A 20,938-nucleotide genomic window follows, 5' to 3' on the forward strand; every position below is an offset into this window, starting at 1 on the left:
TCTATTTACACACATGAGGTGTGTGTTTGTGGTGACTTGGCACCGATCTCCGTAATCAGATTCCCGCATATCACTCAAAGAGCAGCCATCCATGCCATCAAATGCACTCAGCATGATGAATTATCCTTCACGCCAATATTGTGAAATGGAAATTTGGAGACAATAAGGAAGTATGAAAGTCCTACAACTGAAAACAATAATTAAACTAAGGCAATAAATGAGTTGCAGGCTTTTTTTTTTTTCCTCCATACGGCGGACATCTGACAAAAGTCGTTGTGGAGTCAATATTTGTGTCAGGCGTTGACAAGGCAACAGGGATAAACTCATTTACATGTATTTTAAAATTCAAAAATATTCACTTGAATGCTAACAGTTGCTTGTTTTGGGAGTTTTTTTAATTTGCCGTTGGTCAGCAGAACAGAGGATGGCCGCTGCGGTATTTAGGTCAGCGTGTGTTTGTTTTCCATTCATTTCACCAAAGAACAATGTGAGTCCGTGCACACAAAGGAACCATAACTTAAAAATACACTCTCGAATCCCGATGCGTTCTCTTATGACCACTTAAGAAAGCTGGCTGGTTTCAAGAAAAGCTAGCAAAAAAAAAAAAAATGCTACTACAGAGAACCATTTTTCTTCTCGTCAGTCGTTGCCTGCAGGAAGAATTCTGGCCGGCGTTTTGTTGACATTTTCACTCAGGCGGTTCAGCGAAGGACAGCCGCAAAATGAACGTGTAACAAACCGCAGATAACAACTGGAAGGCTTGCGCAATCAAACCTTGAGAGCTTTTATGTACAGTCCTTGTTGTAATTATTATTATTACTTTTGCAACATTTTGATTATTCAATAATCGCTCTCAATAAACAAACAATAGTTCCACTGTGACTGCTAGATAAGACACTATGTGGCCTAAAAAGTCTGGTGAAAATTATTTTAGCACACTGTGAGGCTTCTTCTTTTTGAGTTGTTGAAAAAAAAAAAAAAGTAGAATTTGCCGTGACATCAGTTGAACCCTTTTTACACAATTTATAAAATGATCATTAGTTATTTATTTTAAATGAATGTAAATTCATAGTTATTTTATATTTCTTGTATTATCTAATAAAATACTATTATTGTTAATATACCTGGGTGCACGGAACAGATTAATTGCATTTACATTATTTCCTATAAGAAATATTGCTTTGGTTTTTTGTCAGATTTTGTGAAACTTTTTTGTGAGCCATGCTATTATTTTTTGGGGGGTTCTCCTGCAGCATTCAGAGTAATTATTAAGAAGATAAGCCTCCATATACCGTATTTTCCGCACTATAAGGCGTACCTAGAAACCTCCAATTTTCTCAAAAGCCGACAGTGCGCCTTATAATCAGGTGCGCTTTATTTATGGACCAATATTGAGCAACTACAGCAGGTGTGTCCAAAGTCCGGCCCGCGGGTCAAATGTATATATCTTATACTATATGGACAAAGTTTTAAAATTGAAGGTGCGCCTTATAACCCGGTGCACCTTATATATGGACAAAGTTTTAAAATGGGCCATTCATTGAAGGTGCGCCTTATAATCCGGTGCGCCTTATAGTGCGGAAAATACGGTATGTGTTATTATTCATAGACTAAACATAGATTCGATGATCCAGAGCCCCGCCCGACCCGTTGAGACTCAGTCAAAAAAGTTACTCTCTCAGCTGAAACGCAGAATCTAAAAAGGCAAACGCACATTGTGGGAAAAAAGTGGAAAATCGAAACCACAATTCCCGAGCAACGTCTCCATCGGCATGGCTCTTACCAACTCCCCAGCCGTGACCCCGCAAACGGAGCTTTAAAGCCTTTCCAGTGCGGGTCCGACAGCTGGGAAACTTCTGCAACCAACCAAAATGCCCGGTCGGACCTCCGCATTCGGGATCTCAAATTTGATACCACCTCAAAGCAAACAAGACGGGGGAAAAAAAAAAAAAACGTGTTGCAAAACAACAGATGTTTTTCCAACAGTAGTTGGATAGTTTTCAGTGAGCGGTTTGTCCTTGTTTAGTCTTGTGACCTCATGACAGCGGTCTGTCAGACCAACATCGGCTTCCTTCTCGGCATTGCCGCTGCACTTAATGACAGCGTCTGTTCTTTAAAAAAATAAAAATAAAAAAAATCCAGCTTTCATGTCCTTTTGTTGCCTTGGCGCAACACTGACATCAAATCCGATTGTTTGTGACCAGTGGATTAGAAATCATTTTTATGATGTTTTTTTAATTCCCTTTTGATTTTTTTTTCCCATCGCAACACCAAATTCAGCCTTTCATGGTTTCAATAAAAAATCAGTTAGCTTAGAGCTAGCTAACCAAAACCCACAACAGATGTCCCATTTTGTTCTTTATTGATTGATTGCCAATCGCCCTGCCGTATAAACAGCTTAAAGAGTCACGAATCGCAAAAAGGGGGAATCCCTTCCAATGATCAAAAGATGATGATTCACCTACAGTAAATTCCTCCAGCGGCTTTTTTTGCTCCGACTGAGGTTTTTTCGGGTGCCCACAAAAATCACCAGAGTCACTTAAAAATCCATTAAGTTTCAGAGATGCACAAAAGGACACTCAACCACATGTTTAAAACTATATCGTGCAACTTTTCAAGTCTGCCAAGCTGTTTTTGGTTGCCGGAATCAAACTGCTACCAGTAAAACATTTGTTAAGGTTCAAAGGTTGGTGGGAAAGTTAAAAGCGCAATAAAATTATGTTGTCTGTTGTTTCCGGATTGTGGATCTCTCAATAGAACATTCGAACTTGATTTTTTTTTTTTTATATTTTGGGATTGCTGACCATTTGGTGGGAGGCGGAGTCACGAAGGCTGTTTTTTGCGTGCGTGTCAATTAATGGCGAAACTCTGGAGAGAATTCAGAAGGGGAGCGCTTTCCTCTCGACGATCAACAGCGTTTTAGCTCTGTAATTGTTTACATCTGTCTCATTCCAACAAAAATATATTACAAAAACATCTCAAGGTCCCGTTGGGCCTTTGGAACTTTTTTGGCAGCGGATGAGAGAGGCCATCCAAAAACCGAGGCCAAGCTTCGCTCCACCGCACCAGCGGTTCTTTCCTCTTACTCGTCAAGGTCACACGTTACATGGCGGCGGCACGTTTGCCTCGTCAATATCGTCACGTTGGAAGTGATATACATCACACCACGCAAACTTTCATAGATCGCCACGCGGGATGCTGCGTTTGTTACGAGGCGATAAAAAAGATTTATTGCCTCGCCATTTATTGGCGGTTTCCTTTTAAATGTTAAACGATTGCAAAAGCGGTTAGGAACAGAGATGGACGGATGATGGGAACTTGTTCTGTGGGAAAAAAGAAAATGACTCATCTTGATTCATTTTTTTTGGGGGGGGTCAGTACAGTACATCCCATACTTGAAATGATCTTACAAATATCAATGTGAAAAATCAAAACGACTTTGATTTTTATTGGCATGCCATCAGAGGCCATTATCATGAAAGAACTATTTATTTATTTATTCATTCATTTATTTAATTATTTACTTATTTATTAAAAAGATAAAAATATATATTTTATATTTATATATATATTTTTTTAGTCTTTTTTTTTTTTTTTGTACAATCCCATGGGAGGCTAATTCCAATTGATTCTAGGTACAAGCTATAAATATGTCCCAAAATGCCACCGGCAACGTCAAATATTTTCGCCCCGAGGCTAGCCCGCAGGCTAAACTGCTCCACTCTTGATTCACTTGTTGATTATAATTTAATACCGATCTGTCTCGAGTAATAAACGACATCAAACTGACGTTCCTCTCCAGCCGATCTCCGTTTTGGTGTCGGTTTGAATCTACCACTTCAGATCCAGTTGAAAATGTATATTTTTGATCTGCAGTCTAATTGTTTCTGTCGGACCACTTTTGCTTTCCGGGCAGAGAGCGGGGATTAAGAGATTAAGGGCGGCCCCCTGTGCCCATCGCTGGCACCGACGGGGGGCGAGCGCCTGTCCGTCGCATATGTCTGTGCCCCCTTGCAGCCAGACCGGGGACAAATTTCCCTTTCTGAAAGGGTGACTTTTAATTCCTCTGGCCAAGCCCCGCCCCTAGGGAGTCATCCCCTGGTGGCAACGACTTGTCCATCCTCGTGTGACCGTCCGTCCATCCATCCCTGTGTGCAAAGCGCTAACTTCGGATTAACGCCCCACGTCAATCCCTGATAGCCATGTGCGTGTCTGCGGAACGTCTTGGATCAAGCGACGGGGCGAGATTTTGAGTGACAAGGGGAAAGTGACAGATGGCAGCAGAGTGATGGAGGGGGAGGAAGGATTGTGTGTCACTAGGCTACCCGTGTGTCGACTTTTCAGATTAGTGTGTATTGTCGCTCGTTGGATCCGTGTCAGCATGTAACATTCCGTTTTGATCATGAAGTGGCTATCGTCGGTGCGTTCCGTTTTCCTGGGGGGCAGCCGGAGCGCCCCCGTCACACCGGCCGGCAGCCCCAACATGCATTCCAAGGAAGACCTGAACGCCAAACGGGTAAGACGTGAACATACCGTGGTAGAACCGAGAAATGATCCGGCTATAGGGTCATTGTTGGGACTCGAACTCAGAATCCAGCTTTGTAATGGTGCATAATAGCAGATTTGCTGCCCTCGAATGTATTCAAACAATGGAGTGAGGTGATTATATCATCTCCCGGTCTAATAGCAATAATGGAGCCTGTGCGGCTTAATATTTTGCGGCAGGAACGTCTCGGACTTGATTGATGAAGGGGGTTGCGGCCCGCCGTTCTGCCTTCTCTCTCCAACTGGACTTCCCAGACCTGTATCTGAAGGCTCTCCGTCTCTAATATCAATAAACGACAGATGGAAAGGAATTGAAACCTTCCAGATGAAAGTTCTATTGTTGCTCAAAAAGAAAAACACTGGGAATAGAAAGACGGAGAAACTGGCTTTAGTGGAAGTGAGGAAACAACAGTTCAACCTTGAGTCGCTCTTTGATTTTTGTTATCAGGCCTCTTGCAGATAAGAAGGAAAGTTCTCCCGACAGCTGTGTGCTGCATAAAAGGTTGGGGAAACTTTTTGTGTTTTATCAGAAGAGGAAAACGCGAATGGCTTGCCGCTGTCAGCCTTTTTCAGTCTTAGGCGTCAATCCCAATCGCCCGTGGAGATAATAACGACATGGCCGCAGGCATTCTGGGTGAATTATACAGTCCTGTAAAGTGGTTCTAATTTTTGTGATTTTTTTTTTTTTTAAAGGTGACTCACCACTCCCTTTGTCAAGAATGAAAGGAGCGATTGCTTGGACTTGTGTGCTTTCTCGCTCTGTTGCCACAATGCCCTTTTCATTTCACGTCTTTTCATTAAGGGTTGGCAGGACTTTGTGTGCGCGTGCCAAGTTTAGGAAGACTCCTCGCAGCTGTCGATTGCTCGCTTAGCCTCCTCTCTGTGTTTATCGATGCGACTTCCTTCGTTGACGTGGGATGACTGACCTGATGCCTTTTAACTCGTTCATAAAATAAAATTCATTAAATAAGAAGTTGATGAGAATATTCGTGCACGGGATATTACGTCATTTTCAATTATCGTATTTTCCAGACTATAAGGCGCACCGGACTATAAGGCGCACCTTCAATGAATGTCCTATTTTAAAACTTTGTCCTTATATAAGGCCCACCGGACTATAAGGCACACCATTAATGCATCATGTCAGATTTTTAATCCAAATCAAATCATTCTCCATTTTATCTTTTTTATTTTAACTTCTGATGCAACAAATTACTTTATAATCACAAAATAATGATCCATAGTCTTTTTGATTCATGACTCATAGTCTTCAGCGGGCCACTTATGATTGATTTCATGACACAATGCTTCGGGCTAGTTTAAATTTAGGAATTTGGTCCATATATAAGACGCACCGGACTATAAGGCGTACTGTCAGCTTTTGAGAAAATTTTAGGTTTTTAGGTGCGCCTTATAGTCCGGAAAATACGGTACTAGTTGTCTCGTATCTGGGAAGTAAAGAGTCACTGAACCAGTATGTCGGTTGATCTAGCATGGCAATGTTCGACTTGGCCAGGAACTGTCAGATGCTCAGGCCATTATACGCAAGTGCGTTGTCATAATGAAACCATTTTTTTTTTCCGATAATTTCGAGATTCATATAATCCTCAGATAACTTTGTCTATTCCCGCCTGTCCTCATTAGAGCAAACTCTCCAGCCTCAACATGGCCTCCCGTATCCCGACTTGGGTTCTCCCTCAAAAGAAGGGAAACGTATTGTATTATTTTTGGAATTGCCGGGGCATAGAAAATCATCTCGGTGCCGTGTTAATATCACGCTGTGTTCCTGTGAAATTGCGCGTGAGAGAGCTCCTGCGCCCGACCGGCTGTGCAAATGAGAGAACTTTATGCAGTTCTACACTTTTGCCGTCTTAATACTGAATCATATCTCGCTCCTGCACATTCCCTCCTTGTACTTTAATTTGCTCCTTGCCTTAAAAAACTTTTTACACCTTTTAAAACTTTTTTTTTTTTGACTACCTCAAATCTGACTAGAGAGCCATGTGAGAGCAAGGTTGTTTTTATTTTAACGGAATAAATTCCAATATAAGTGGTTAAGTATTTCTTTGTTTGCTTATCTCGACCGTACTGTTTATTTCTGCCATTACTTTCAGCAAGCTAAATCCGCTCAAATATATCTCCAGATGTAAGAAACCAGAATGGAAGTTTAAGTTACAGTTGTAGCGTGTAATTATTGCTGTCAGCTGAAAAATGAAATACAAAAATGTACATCAGAAGAAGAAGAGGCGGACTGGAGGGGGGAAAAACAAGAAGGGGAGGGGCGAGGGAGTTGGAATGCTCAACTTTCTCATGCTGCGTTACTTAACCAGCTCACCATTATTTCAACGGGGCACGCTCGAGGCAGGCCAGGATAAACAGCAAAACACAGAGCAGCGCCCCAGCACCATAATCAGAATCGTATACAAGTCGGCCAACTGCTTATTATAAGATACTTAGAATAAAGTGTGCCGCTTCAAGCCAAAGAACAAGAAAAATCACTTTGAAAGGGCCTGTCAGATGTGCAACAGTCTGTGACTTCAATGTAGCCTTGACCAATCCGGGAAAAAAATGGTCGGAAAACAAAATGATTAAAATTAGCCGTATTAACATGATTAAAATATTTATAGTCATCTGATAGGAAAAATTTTGTTATGAGAGATGTCCAAACTGTTATTGATCCCAAAGGCAAGTCGGCCGCTGATGGATCATTTGACCTTTCTTGGAACGACAGTTTTAATGGTTCTGAACTGATGCTATCGAGTTCTTCCCACCAAAAGTATGAATTCCAAACCAGGAATTTAGGGTCAGTAACCTCACAGGCGCCGCCACGTTCACGATTTACGTCTTTCGATAATGCGTCATGTCGAGAAGACGGCATCGCTCTGCCGAAAAAGGTCGCTTGCGTCATTCTCGCTCAGTCAGCAGTAATTATACTGCTAGAATAAACAACGGCATATTTGTGTTTGCATGTGCTAAAAATGCAAATGAGGAGGGGAAATGCATTAGAACGACTGGCTAATTTGTTTTTGGCTCATTAGCCGGCATCTTCCCCAACACACAGCCCTCTCGACTGGATGAGAAAGAAATTGCTTTGCCTTTTAGCCACAATGAATGAAGAGTATAATCACTGCTTGATAAATGACATATATAATGATGTCTGCATATTAATACGTCCAAAAGCTGTCCAGTTGTGACTAATCCATTTGCTGCCTGATCATCATCAAACTGCCCCCATCTGGAATGAACAGACCATCAACATTCTTATTTGAATTAATCCTTTTTTTTATCCACAAATTTAAAATCACCCAATTGGGAAAAAAAATAATTAAAATTAATTAATCGACCACATATTGATTATTAAATTAATCGTGTATTTTAATAATTGGGTAATTGTTTAAAGCCATCGTTGAACTAAAGGTTGTCCAAATCTGCTAAGTCATAATTTAGATACCTGTAGTCTGCAGACTGATTTATTTTTGGTCGCTAATCGAAATAAGACATTTGCAAACAATCGTCTTTTTTAAACAATGACCATCGATTACCATCTTGTGTGCTGTTAGTTGTTTTTTAATCACTAAATATTTAGTAGAAAAATACTAATAGTGAGAAATGAATTTTAATTCAAATAAAACCGTATATAATTATTCGATTAATCGATGGAATCAATAAAATATTCTATCGTGACGGTCCTATATTGAAGTGAAAGACCCACGAACATGGACCCGTGAACCTTTTCAAACCTCAAAAACACAAGAGAAAGCCTCTTTTCTCTAGATTTTTTTTTTTTTTTTTGGGAATGCATTTGATTTGTCTCCACTTCCAACAAACTGTGCTCCATTCAAAGTCAGACTGGGCGCGCTCAGCTCCCCATTAGATGTGGTGCGTTAGCGGGATGGAGTTACTTGACCACAGGGATAGTCAAATTGAGGACTCGCTATATCATATGACCATTAAATGTTATCGTAACGTGCAGAGGTTAAAATGATGTCTTCAGACTGGGTGGTGTTGACAGCGAAAGAATTTCCTTAGACTTAGCAAAGAACTTTAATGGACCACTGTCCCATCATGGCCGCCAAGTAAGGTGGCTTCCAGTAGTCTGTGTCGTTTTGCAGTAGCTCCTCTCAGCAGAATCTGGAGAGGAGGTTGTTTATGAAATTAACATTCCTGGCCCACGATATTGAGGCACACAAGTTTTTTTTTTTCGTTTTCCCCCCGCTTATGCTATCAACGTGTTTGTGGCAATTTCACAGTCCGCCAGTCAAGCGAAACTCTCGCCAGCTGGTTGGACTGTATATTTTACGGCCTTTGCTTTTACTTTTCAACGAGGGGGGGGTCATTTATTGATGGAGTCTCTGGGCTTTTCTTCCAGACTTGTTGATCGAGAGGCAAACCCGCACGACTCCAAACTTTTTAAGGAATCAGAAAATTCAACATTGGTCTGGCTTTTGTTTACGTCTCCCCTTGAAACTGGTAATCCGACAAATTTTTCTTCTGGATTTACGGGAAGAGTCGATGGCTTGTCCTTTTGTTGATGCTCCGCAATTCCTGGTTTCTTTCCATGACGGTGCACATTGTCATTAGACAGCCATTAAAGGTTATGATCTGCGAAGAAACCTTTTGCTCATCCAAAGTAGAAACAAACCAGTCAGGCCGACAGTAAAAAAGAGCAGTGAAGGGGTTCATCTCTGTCGGCAAGTGAATATTTGTTATTAATGGCGATCACTAAAACACCTGATTTTTTTTTTTTTTTTTTGCTGGCAACCAGTGTCACCTCTGGGAAAGTATTTCCTTCGAGTGAATCTTCCAGTTCCTGTGATGAATATGAAAAGAAAGTCCAACGGCCCAAAAATTTATACTTTTGTGCTGGAGTTCCGTTGCTGGATAGTTTTGGCAGTTCTACCAAAGTTTTACTTACTCTTAACTCATTCACTACCAGTCTGGTTAAAATGGAGCTTCTATAGCTGTCAATGGTAGTGAATGAGTTAAGGGGGCTCATATTTGAAATATTTGCCTGCTGGGACTGGAAAGTCCTCCGAACGGCAGTTGGTCCAAACACAGTCGAGGGTAGAGTTGCTTGGAAGTGATTTCTCCAGGCCTTTTATAGCCCCGTGCCCACGGGCCAGTGCCCACCCACCGTCATTGACAGGCAGCATCCCAAACAATGGACCCCGTCAGGCCCTTGAAAGACAGATTAACTCCCCTGACCCGACTGTTTGGGACTTGGCAGGCCTGGGCACGGCGCACGAGCAGAAGACCTTAATTGGACAAGGCGCGAGCGGCGGTGCCTGGGGGGGGGCGATGGGGAGGGTTGGCGTCAGTCGCCGCTCTCAGCCCTGTTTAGTTTTCATCCGAGTGACGCGAGCAGGAGTTTTCCAAGAAAGCCCAAAGTGACACTCAATATATATTTTTTCAAACTTTCCACTTACTCCGAAGATACTTCCATCCTGAGATTGGATTCGATCTAGCTGAAAACAAAATCAAGCAATTAGATCCTCACACGGCCCACTTGTCCGGAGGCAGCCAGCCAAATAGGAAGTAGGAAGGGATTAGACGTTTTTTTTGGCAGCTTCGGAATTCGCCTTTCCCTCTCCGTTTTGATTCACTTCCTTCGGTACAAGACCAAAATAAAGCCTCTGTCACTCAGGGGTATGGCTTTCAAAGTCTTTGTAAGCCTTTAATCACATTGCGGTACCGGTTACAATCATGCAAATATGAGTCTTGCCTGTACTTATGGAAACTATCAGGGGCACCGACGTAAATCACTTTGTGTTCTAACGAGTCCAGAACACAATGTCACGATACTCTTTTGTCTAATTACAGATTTGTCCCTATGAAAGGCCTTCAAGTGGGGCACCTGATTTAAGTCGGTCGGCGTAAAGAACAACCTGATGAAATCATAGATGAGAAAAAGCTGGTTGACATCTGTGACGCATCTTCCACTTGGATGTTAACAGGTGCAGCGGTCTAAAGACGAAAAGGGGGAGGGGCTTAAGGGTGTGGAGTCAACAGGATGCGCAGCCGCCGGTTTGTGTCACGGGACAGGAACTCCCACCGGTTGATAGTCTTGTCACGCACGATCCAATCTTTGCTCCTTGGACCTTTTTTTCAGAAAGCCCCCGAATAGTTGTTACTCGACGGGTCACTATGTACAATTAGATGACTGTACCGCCGCGTGCCTTCCTCCTCCTCCTCCTCCTCAATGTCACATAAATCAAAACATAGCACAGATCCCCTCCAGCTGTCTCGGTTGAACGCTATAGCTTTCTGCTTCATGTTTACGGGGGGAATCTTAACAAGCCGGCAAACGTTAAAGATAATGAGACGTTACGTGGTGGATGCTGCCAGCTGTACGTTTGAATGCGTGTCCGCAAAGCGCCTGTTGACACGCCGCCAGTTTCCACGGCTGAAGGCGTTTTTTTTTTTTCTTCTTTCTCAGCACGTCCCCTTTAATCAGACGGCGGTGTTAAAAAGCTGACATTCGAAACGAGGCCCGGCGCTAATGAGGGCGAGTCCGAGGAACCCCAGATGACGGCAATATGTGTTTATCACATGAGCAAACAAACAAGCCGTCTCTATTTACAGCCCGCGAGTTGGAGGTTAAAAGCCATGTGTGCCTTACCGCGCGTTGGAAATTAATGAGGCTTAAGCTAGCTAGGACGCGCAGTCGCTTCGGTATTCGTCGTTTCTACATAGCGCTCGGGCCGTTTACCGTGGAGAAGCCAAAGGTTGAGTGAGGTGCAGGAATGCTCGAATCCAAGAGGCACGAGTCGATGAAAGTGAAGAGGCCCCCCCACCACTTTTTGTGGTCTGTTTATTTTAGTTTCCATGTAGCCCGACGTGCGGTTAGCTGATAGCGCTCAGCGTGTTGACAGGCCCAGGTGGCGGTATATCTATCTCCTCTCCCATAGGGGATGTGTTTAAGCACTGTGTGATTGTACCTCTACATGCTGGGAGGGCAGAAGGTGTTTGACCCCACCCCGGCCCCCCCCCGCTACCACCACCCCTCTTATCTCCAGCGCCCCGGAGTGTTTGTTTTCTCAGTCGCGGCGCTGGAGTCACGTGACCCCGGTCGGTATCTTTCATTTGAACGTCCCTCCACTTACGCACACATCAACTTGGGTAGTATCGCGCCCGAGCATGTGGAACAAATAATAAAGCCCGTGTTATTGATTCCAGGAGGTGACTGGAAAACTGCAAATAGACACGTTTTGTTTTGTCGAACACTAAAAATATCGTATCCCGCTGCCTGTTCTTGAACCCACATTTGATATTTCAAATGTAGTTGGACGTAACGGCCAAGTACAAAGGTGCTGACTCGCCCTTCACGCTTCGTGGAGATAGAAGAAAACCTCCGATCTGCTTTGCTGGTGTTGACTTTGGATCTGGTCTCTGGTATTAAATAAAGACAATCAGCGCTATGTTAGCGAGACGGCTTCTTGATCGTGCGACTATCTGGCTCCCTCTGGGCAAGCCACATCCGTTTTAACGCCTCGATCGTTTTCTTCACATCGGCGGAAACCCGTCTGAGCGACCCACCGTGATGGGAGCTCGTCAAAGGCGGCTTTCCAGACAGTCCTGAGTGGTTGAACGCCAGCCAAGTCAGCCCCGATCCCTGCGGCACCGCAGGCGGTGCTACAGAGAGCCAGAGTTGGACGCCTGCCATTCATTTACGTGCTGTCCTGTTGTTTTAGGCCTGTCACCATCGCCTCTGGTGCATGATTGGAAACACGTTGGAGCTCGTGCTGCTCCAAGTCCATATCAGGGTCTTCTCAGAGATTCTTGATGGTGATATGACTTGGATGCAGCAGGGTTAGGGATAGGGTTAGGGTAAAGTCAGTATATCATTGTGCTGATTCTACTTCCAGTACCTAGTGAGACCGATTGAGGTCCAGTTGTGTTCAGGAAAACACAAGGACTGTGAGGTGGTTTTACAGAGTGCCGCCTCGGAGGAGTTCGTGTCCCCTTGAACCTCTCCGGCCGACTTTGCGGTACGCTGCTGACAGTGCGATTGAGCCAGTGTGTGTGTGAGAAAGGGAGAGATGAAGGCGAGGGTGGAGAGTTGCTTGTGGGAGGAGAAGGAGGAGGGGGTGAATTGGAGGAAGAAGGAGTAGCCTTCTCAGTTTCTGTATGTCCTGCTCGCTCTGAGCTGCAGAGTGAGCGCAGTTGCTTTCCTCTCACTCTGAGAGGCAACTGCTCCTTTTTTTTTTTTTTTTTTTTTTACTTTTGTTTTATTTTGTTTTCTCGATTGTGGTTTCTTCGATTCCCCACCGTCACGGGACCCGGCGTGCCCCAGTCTTTTATTATTGTTTTGGAAACGGAGGCAAGTATACCATGCCGGTAGTTGGCGTCGCCTCCAAGCTCAGGCAACCCTCCACGGTGAAGCCGGTCCACACGGCGCTCCCCATCCCGAGCGCTATCCGGGCCGCAGCCTCTCACGGCTACATGGCCCGGCAGCAGGAGCTAAAGGCGAGCGAGGGCGTCCCAGCGCTCTCCTGCCAGCTGTCCGTCAAATCAGAGTACCAATCTGCGAGGACACCTGAGGGAAAGTCCAAGGCGGAAACTGAGGAGAGCAGGATCTGCAAGGTTGGTTTACACAAAGAATTTTTCATATTGGGTTGAGCAGGTGCATGTGAGGCTTTGGTATGGGTGGTGACTCACTACGTTTGTTTTGATGAGGACGGGATTACCTCATCGGTATCTGTGCAGGAACTAGTCGAGATCATTAGGATCATTTATTTACCTGACAGGGCCAAATAGTGGTTGCTGTCGACCCAGAGAGTGTTTTGGCTTTCTCAAGCTCTGGCAGAAGAGGCGTGGTCACTTTTCAAAAATCCCCGCCAAGAGCTGCACCGCGTCACAAGCTGTCAGACTTCCCAATCTGGCCGGTCCATGCGTCCTCTTCCTTTCAACGTCCGGTAGCAAACAAAAGCAGCAGAGCTTACTCGTGACTCAGAGGAAATGTGGGCTGGAGACATCAAAGCTTGGGTCCGAACTCCCCTGGCTTGCTTCTAAATCCTCACAGCATGGCCCTGACTGACTCGGAGACTTTCGGGGCCCCAGTGAATTGCTCCATTCGAGTTCGGAAACGGTTTCCCCTTCTGTTTTTAGTTTCATATATTTCACAGATACCGGAAAAAGTTGTAGCAATGTTGGCTTCGGGTAGACGTGCACCTGAACCGACTGAAAGGACAAGTCAGTTCATCTAAGAAGGTTGCAATTAAACTGTCACATGTGAGCTGGATTACGCAATCCTTGTGAGTTGAGTGACAGCTCACCCCTTAGAATTCTAAAAGTGCCTTCAGGTGGGTGTTTATTAAATGCCGGCGATGGACGAGTGTGTATTTCCTGTTTTGATGACTTCTACAACCCGTTTGGGGCGGCAAACCAGATGGTCCTGAATGACTGTTTACATTTTTCGGGGAGTGTTTGTTGCTTTTGTACACCACCTGCATTCTTTCGGACGGTTCCTTGTTAAGTCCTCGTATGAGTTTGGCTTGTCAAAGGCTCCTGAGAGAAGGAGATGAGAACAAGGGCTGACGTAGGCTCCTCCTGGTGTATTCTCCCCTCTGACAGCTCAAATTAGTCTCTAGCCTCCGGCGTTACGCGATGACGAGTCGGAATGAAGAGCGGATCTGAGTTGACTGTGCTTTTAATGGAGTGTGAGTGCCACCACTCCTGATCGGGGTTGATCTTCCGCATCGCTGTCAGGATTAATACCGGTATTTAATCAATCTGCACTTTTCAACTTTCCCGTCTTCAATGCCAAAGGTTGCGATTTTCCATTTGGCATCGAATCTCATCCTGGAACGTTGTTAAGTACGAAAAGTATGTTGGCAAGTGCCAGATGCACTCACCCACTCACTTCAAAGCTTCCTGTTGATTATTTCTCGTAAGCTCCCAAGGGCGGAAAGCATATGCAAAAAAGTCTGCTGCATCACTTTTCGAGATAGCGGGATGGGAAACGATTGTGACTCAGGATGACGGGTTCGATCTAAACATCCCGCGAGGTATAATACTGATGAAATATGACTTATATATATATGATAAACTATAAACCAGACCCACAAGTGTATGTATTCTTCTGAGACTCAATGATTTTGTCAAATTTACTCTTAACAGACAAGCAATTACATGTTCGTATAGACCAAATCGTAAATCACCAAATCCCGTAGCCAAATCAAGTATTTATTCAAGCAACGTCTTTAAAATGAATTCCACCCGTCTAATGGGTATTTATTAGCCCCCGTTGGAATGCTTTAAGTATTTGCATATGCCATTGAGTGGATTTGAGCGCTATTCAATTTACGCGTACGGGTCGTGTCAAGAAATTTTGCACGGTAGTTGAAGCAACAGACAACGGATGACTGTTTAAGGAAAACAACCCGTGATAGATTTATTGAATCCATCATGCCAACATTCAAAGCGGCTCCTCTGGCTCCGTTCTGACACTGCTGAAATAACAGCGGCAGCCAGAGAGGAGAAGGAGGGGTGGGCAGGATGGGAACTTAATATGTCATGGGTGGTCTGCGTTGGAAGCTGGATCTGGAACACAAATCACGGGGAAGGAGTGAGCGACGTTCTGGTTGGGCTTCAAACCGGCGAGATTAGAGAAGGCTCTGGAATGACACGCCGGTCTTGAGTCGGGCCAATCAGAAGTCAGTCATCTTGTGACCCCATAGGTTAAAAAGGGGGAAATATCGGTCTAAATATTATCCTTTCCGATGCTTCTACTACCAACATAAAGACGGGATTTGATTTCTCAACCGTGCGTGGTGACCTCAGTGTTTAAATTTTGGAGTGAGAACACACAGAATTGTTTACAGTCCAACCACAGCGGTTCATAACACCCGCAAATGAAGACAAAACGAGACTTGCTGCCAAAACTTTTCGAGGAAAAATCCTTGACGGTGCTTTTTTTGTTTATCCGGCTGATTAATGTGCTTGAAAGTGTCTTCAATGACGGGTTTTCTCGTCGTCGGGATGTAAAGCATTAAGGACCACGTCCATTTATTTATTCCTTCACTCATGTCCATCAACACTGTTTTATATTTTCATTCCTTTCTTAATCCTTTCATTTCACCGTTCCGCCATTTTTTTTTCCCACTCCGTCTCCTGTCAGTCTTTTTCCAAAGTTTTTCTTTGTATCCTCGGCAAACAGGAGCCTGACTTTATTCCACTCCCTGATATTTTTCCTCGTGACCTTTACCTGTACACCATATTTGTCATATCTACCCATTGCCCTTCCGCTTCTTTTTTCGAACCAGATCCGATTGCGAGAATCGCAAACACACACCTGGCCCAGTTCTGTCACTCCATCTGTCAACTGTTTTCTTCTGGATGAACCAGTTACCTTTTCTCTGTCATCGCCTTTGTCCTAATCTATCGGCGCTTTGTTGAGTTGTTGTTGCCGATTTTTTTGTTTCAAAGTTGAACCGTTTGGAATTTCCGACCAATAAATACAACGCAAAACCGCTCTTGCATGCAAACGCTTCGATGTAAAGCTAGCTGTGGTAAGCCTCGCGGGTGGCGGTTTCTTCCCGCACGGCTTAAATGTTTTTTCCCGTTTCAAATGACTTTTAGACACAACACTACTCCCAAACAGCAAATACGATCTTATTTAACTTTTTCGATCCAAGATTGTTGCGACTTTCCAGTCTGGGATCAGAAGAAGTCACGTCAATCTTGGACTTGGCTCTTCCTGGGTGGTTTAGAACATATCCCAGTGTGTGGTTAAGGGTTGTAAGTTTGTGAGTGGAACATTTTAAGTCTCTTCAACTCAGGGGGGGGACAAGAAGAGCAAAAGATGCAACATGGCTATATTACTTCCTCTGCTTTTCCAGCGTATTAACCTTGCCCATAAAAAATATCAAACAAGCTGCCAGCCCTTGAGAGTCTCTCTTGGAGGGTTCGGTTCCTCCCTTGGCCTCTTCCACATGGCCAATGAAGTTCTGCTGAATTTGTTTTTGTCTCCTGACACATAAACGTGTGGAATTTGGCTGATGTTTTTGCGTTATTGTCACATGAAAGTTTACTTTCGAAATCCTGTGAGGTATTCTGGAGCCCACTTTCTCCTTCAACCTCTTGGACTTGTCATTGAAGGCTTTGTTCCGTTTCATACTTCCAAAGATGAATTTTATGTATAATTTGAACTATAAATTTCTGTCTTATAAAATATTCCTGCCAAAGGAAAGACGACCTTTTTTTGTAAGGTCAGCGCCTCTGTGTCGGTCCAGAATCTCGACTTTTCTCGTCAATGGTAGTGAACAAGTTAACGGGAGCTGGACTAACACACTTATAAGTCGACGACAAGAGTTTCCTTGTATCTCCCAGAATTCAGTTCCTGACTGAGCTTGTCCAACTCAAGTCAGCTGCCCACAGATGAAACCAAAGAGGCCTTTGTATCACTGCAACTTCCCATTGCAGACATTTTCAAAACTGAAATATGAAGCCCTTCGATCTGCCAGAGTATGTCGAACATCTGTTTCTGCTTTTGTTTGATAGCGTGTCAATAGACTGGATTTGAAATTCGATTTCAAGACATTTCAACACTATCCATACTCTTGACATCTTCTAATCCATCCATCAAAACATTTATTGTACGACTTATTCAGTTCTGGGTCATCTGGACTTGCCGTGGGATGTGACCCAAACTACTAAAGGTTCTTCTGGTCTAGACTTTGTGTTTGTTCTGCTGTCCTCATTCAGGACTCTGAGGGGAAGCCTGCGGCGTTCTCAAAAATAAGACAGCGAGTGAAAGTAGTAGCAAGTTTCTTGAATCGTTTAGTCCATGTGCATTGGTAGGAGTTAACTCGCCTCCGGATTGAAAGCAGATGCAGGCACCTCATTCAGGTTTCAAGCCGTAATCGCCCTCAGCATCTGGCTGCCTCCTTTTCGCCTGGCGGTGGTGGGAAACGCTCAATGGAAGCTCGGGGGGGGGTGCCGAGGTCAACGGGGGAAGGAAATCAGAAGGGCCGGGAAGGAAAAGTGGGAGTGGAGAAATCTTAATAGTGGTGTCAATGGCATTAGGTCCAGAAATATTTCTCTGCAGGTTGCAGTCAAAGAAAGGAAGTGAACTGAGGGTGGAGTTCTAAAATCGTGCCAAGAAAATTCCGTGGGACTTGGACAAAGCAGGTTTGTGTCTTTGACATGACAAAAATCCGAACCTACCGTTTGATTAAAATCCTTCCGATCCTATCGATTCGACCATTCGCGATTTAATCACGTCGCCTCTTCTTCCCCGGACTTCGAGATCGGCTGATATTCATTTCCGCTAGCCTGACAGAGTCCATTAGTCTTTGGTGGGAGGCTTAGAGTTACAGTGTCTAGGGGGTAAGAATCCTTTGGCACAGGCAGCAATATGGCGTTGGTGTTATACAATAGGCCAGACCACGATGGGAGGGGGGGGGGGAAGGGGTTACCATCGGGCTGTGAGTATGAAAAGTGTGGGAAAGATAAAACGCCTGGACAGTCTGCTTGAATACCGAGGAAGAGATTGACCCGATTCTCAGCCACGTCTGTACCAGGGTAGGGTGACTGGAAATCGACTGTGGTCGGTTGCTCACACCTACGCCGTGTCCTTCATGAAGTTGCTGGACTTTACCTGGCAACTATTCGCAATGCCGCTCACGGGACTCGCAAACTGTCTCCTGGTCAATCCCATAAATCATTTCCAAGGTAGACTCGAGAGAGGAAGAAAGGGTCGAGAGGTCCATTCCCACAACCCGCAAAACTCCACATGTTGATGGATTTCTGGAGAACGTTGGCGGTGGCCACACACTCTCAAAAAGTAGGTTGCAAGAAGAATGATGATCTTTCTCTGGATAAGTTTTGGGTGTGCTCTAAAATCATTTGATTCTAAAAATGTCATTTGCTGTTTTTTGGCTGTGAATCTTTGAAGGTGTTTATTTATATTTCTTTAAGCGATAAGAATCAGATGATCGTCCAGTGGAACGTTTTAGCCTCTGAGTCACTTTTATATAAAAGGTGGCAGAAAAGTGGATCTATTTTCCGTCGCCGTTCGCAATTCCTCCCAGCTGAAACAGCAGTTACGACTCATTTACCGCAATCCGTCTGTCCTCAACACAGGACACTTTGGCCCAATATTCCGGGCCGGGAGCATTAGCCACTCAATGTTTTCCTTGGAAGTGGCACCAAGTCCGCCGAGCGTTGGCGTCCACGTCAAGTGCTTCGCTAACTTCGTCAAAGTTGGACTGCCGAGGTACCGCTTGACACGTGCGGTCGTTTCAAGCGCCGGGCGCGGAGGTCAGGAGAGCTGTAATTACGGAGAAATATTTGCCCGTATTTGTTGATGTTGAGTGACACGCGGAATTACGGCCGTCTTTCGTCAACGCTGCTGAATTAAATTTAGCTTCCATCTGCTTCAACTGCCGAAACAACGATTTTCAGCGCCGTACTCGGGGAATACTCCGTTAGACCAACAAATCTACCAAGAGTGCGGTAAAGTTATTATTTAGAGTATAAACACTCAACTAAATCTGCCCCATAGGTGTTGAATTGGGACCTCATAAAACTACAGGCCAGGATTTTAATTCCCCCCACATGGACTTGAGTTTTAGTGGGTCATTCCGTTGAAGTTCTCACCGTGGGAGGTCAGAACGTTGTGGTCGTAACGATGCATAGAAAAATAGCTTGGATGAGACGCAGATTTATTATTTTTTTTTAGGAAATATTAGGAACATTGAATGAAATATATACAGCGAGGGAAGGCCGCAATGTACCACATTGCTGAAAGAAGGAGCGACGGAGCATGACCAAATACAACTTTGGAGATCTGGCTTCACTCACACTCTTGCGTGACGTTTCCAATGCATGCTCAGCAGATGTTGCGCAATCCTCTTTTGTATATAGTCAAACACATGCCGTACCGACGAGTGTGTATCATAAAAAAAACAAAAAAGTCCAAACATAAATACAGAGCAGAGAAAGGAATTATTTAGAAAATATTGACTGGAAGGGGTGAATTATGATGGTTGAGGTCAAAGGTTACGGGTAGGAGTTAGAAGCCATTATTGGATTCTGTCTTGAAATGATCTCGCTTCTGGAAGCTCGGGGGGACACTTTTAGTGGCGTTGGCTCCGCTTTGAGGTCACCAGGTCTCGTCTGGACATCTCGCAACTAAAACCGGTCTGTTCGTTCACACGAGGTTGTAAAAGGCAGATTAGACCGAAAAGACAGCTCGGCAAATTGGAAGCACACCGAGATAGCTGCCGTTGCTTTATTGCTGCTAACGTTTGCAAAAAAGAAGGCTTGGTTGACTTCAGAATAATTTGATGTTATTTGATTTTTCGCATCAGTCAGTAATGGAAAGAAGTGTGGCTGTGGCTAGAAAAGAGACTGTTGTGTGATTTGTAGTTGTCAACTGCGTATGTGTGTGTGGTGTCATCGTGTGTCTGCTTTTAAAAAAAAAAAAAAAAAAGGATCTGGGATGCAACTTGAGTTTATGGGCTTCGATTCCTCATCCAGAACTCTCCGAAGACATTTCCGAGAAAACGTCTGGAGGTGTATTTCAAAGACAGCTGCGGAATGCGTGCGACTGGCACACACACCTTTCAGGACATCAAGGTGTGTGAAAGGAGAGTCAAAAAAAAGCAGTTACGATGATAGACGTGAAATCACTTCGATGAGTGCGAACAGACAAAATACGATTTTATTTACGGTAAAACTGACAACGCTGACTTCCTTTGATGCGCCTTGTTGACCGCATCGTCACGGACCCCTTGACGTCACTCGAAACGTTCCTTCCACTCCGCACGGCAACCTAAATAAACAAACACAAAATAGACGGCCTTTGTCAGGGTTGAATGCAATTAAAGTACAATTTCCCCTCATCGGGTCCAGGATGTGGCTTTGGTTCGCCGCATCCGTAGAGGTTTCATTTGAGACCTTCAGGAATCCTGATGATCTGGAATGACATTGGAGTAAAGTCTTGGTTGTATCTCACGACGGTTTCAGATTGAAGCTGAAAACTTTGAGTTCTTCCATTTTATCAAAAGGTAGCATGTCTGGAAAGCCGCTCGGGATCCGTCTCACCAAAATATCTGCAATCCATTAGCGGCCTGTAACAGCGATCGAACGTAAACACGAGTCCTATCTCCCCCGAGCGATGCCGTTTATCTCTCTGGCTCTGTCTCATCTCCTGGAGCTAAAAAAAAAAAACGGGAAGCAAATCATGATTGCGAGACTGATTTGAAGGAGATAAGATAAAAACCATAAAACACCCACTAAACAGATGCCAACAGGAGGGATGCTGGTTGGATTGGACCAACCAAAAGATCGGTAAAAAAAAAAAGAAAAAATTCTAATTAGGGATCTAGGTTGTAAATTTTCAATATGCCTGAGGACAACCTTATCTAAGATGACCTTATCTGAGCCG

The 20,938-nt window shown here is 44.3% G+C and overlaps 1 protein-coding gene across 2 annotated transcripts in view; it reads left to right on the top strand.

The window, feature by feature from the left end:
* The first annotated feature begins 12,704 nt into the window (after nt 1-12,704).
* The window catches only part of nav3 (neuron navigator 3), a 57,774-nt gene continuing 49,540 nt past the window's right edge, over nt 12,705-20,938 (top strand). For both annotated transcript variants that reach the window (XM_088366982.1, XM_088366983.1), the window contains exon 1: nt 12,705-13,128. In XM_088366982.1, coding sequence (XP_088223108.1) covers nt 12,877-13,128 — 252 coding nt within the window. In that variant the 5' untranslated portion in view covers nt 12,705-12,876. The remainder of the gene's footprint in view (nt 13,129-20,938) is intronic.

Source organism: Syngnathus floridae, chromosome 22, assembly GCF_059516105.1.
Source record: "Syngnathus floridae isolate MCC-2025c chromosome 22, RoL_Sflo_1.0, whole genome shotgun sequence".
NCBI lineage: Eukaryota > Metazoa > Chordata > Actinopteri > Syngnathiformes > Syngnathidae > Syngnathus > Syngnathus floridae.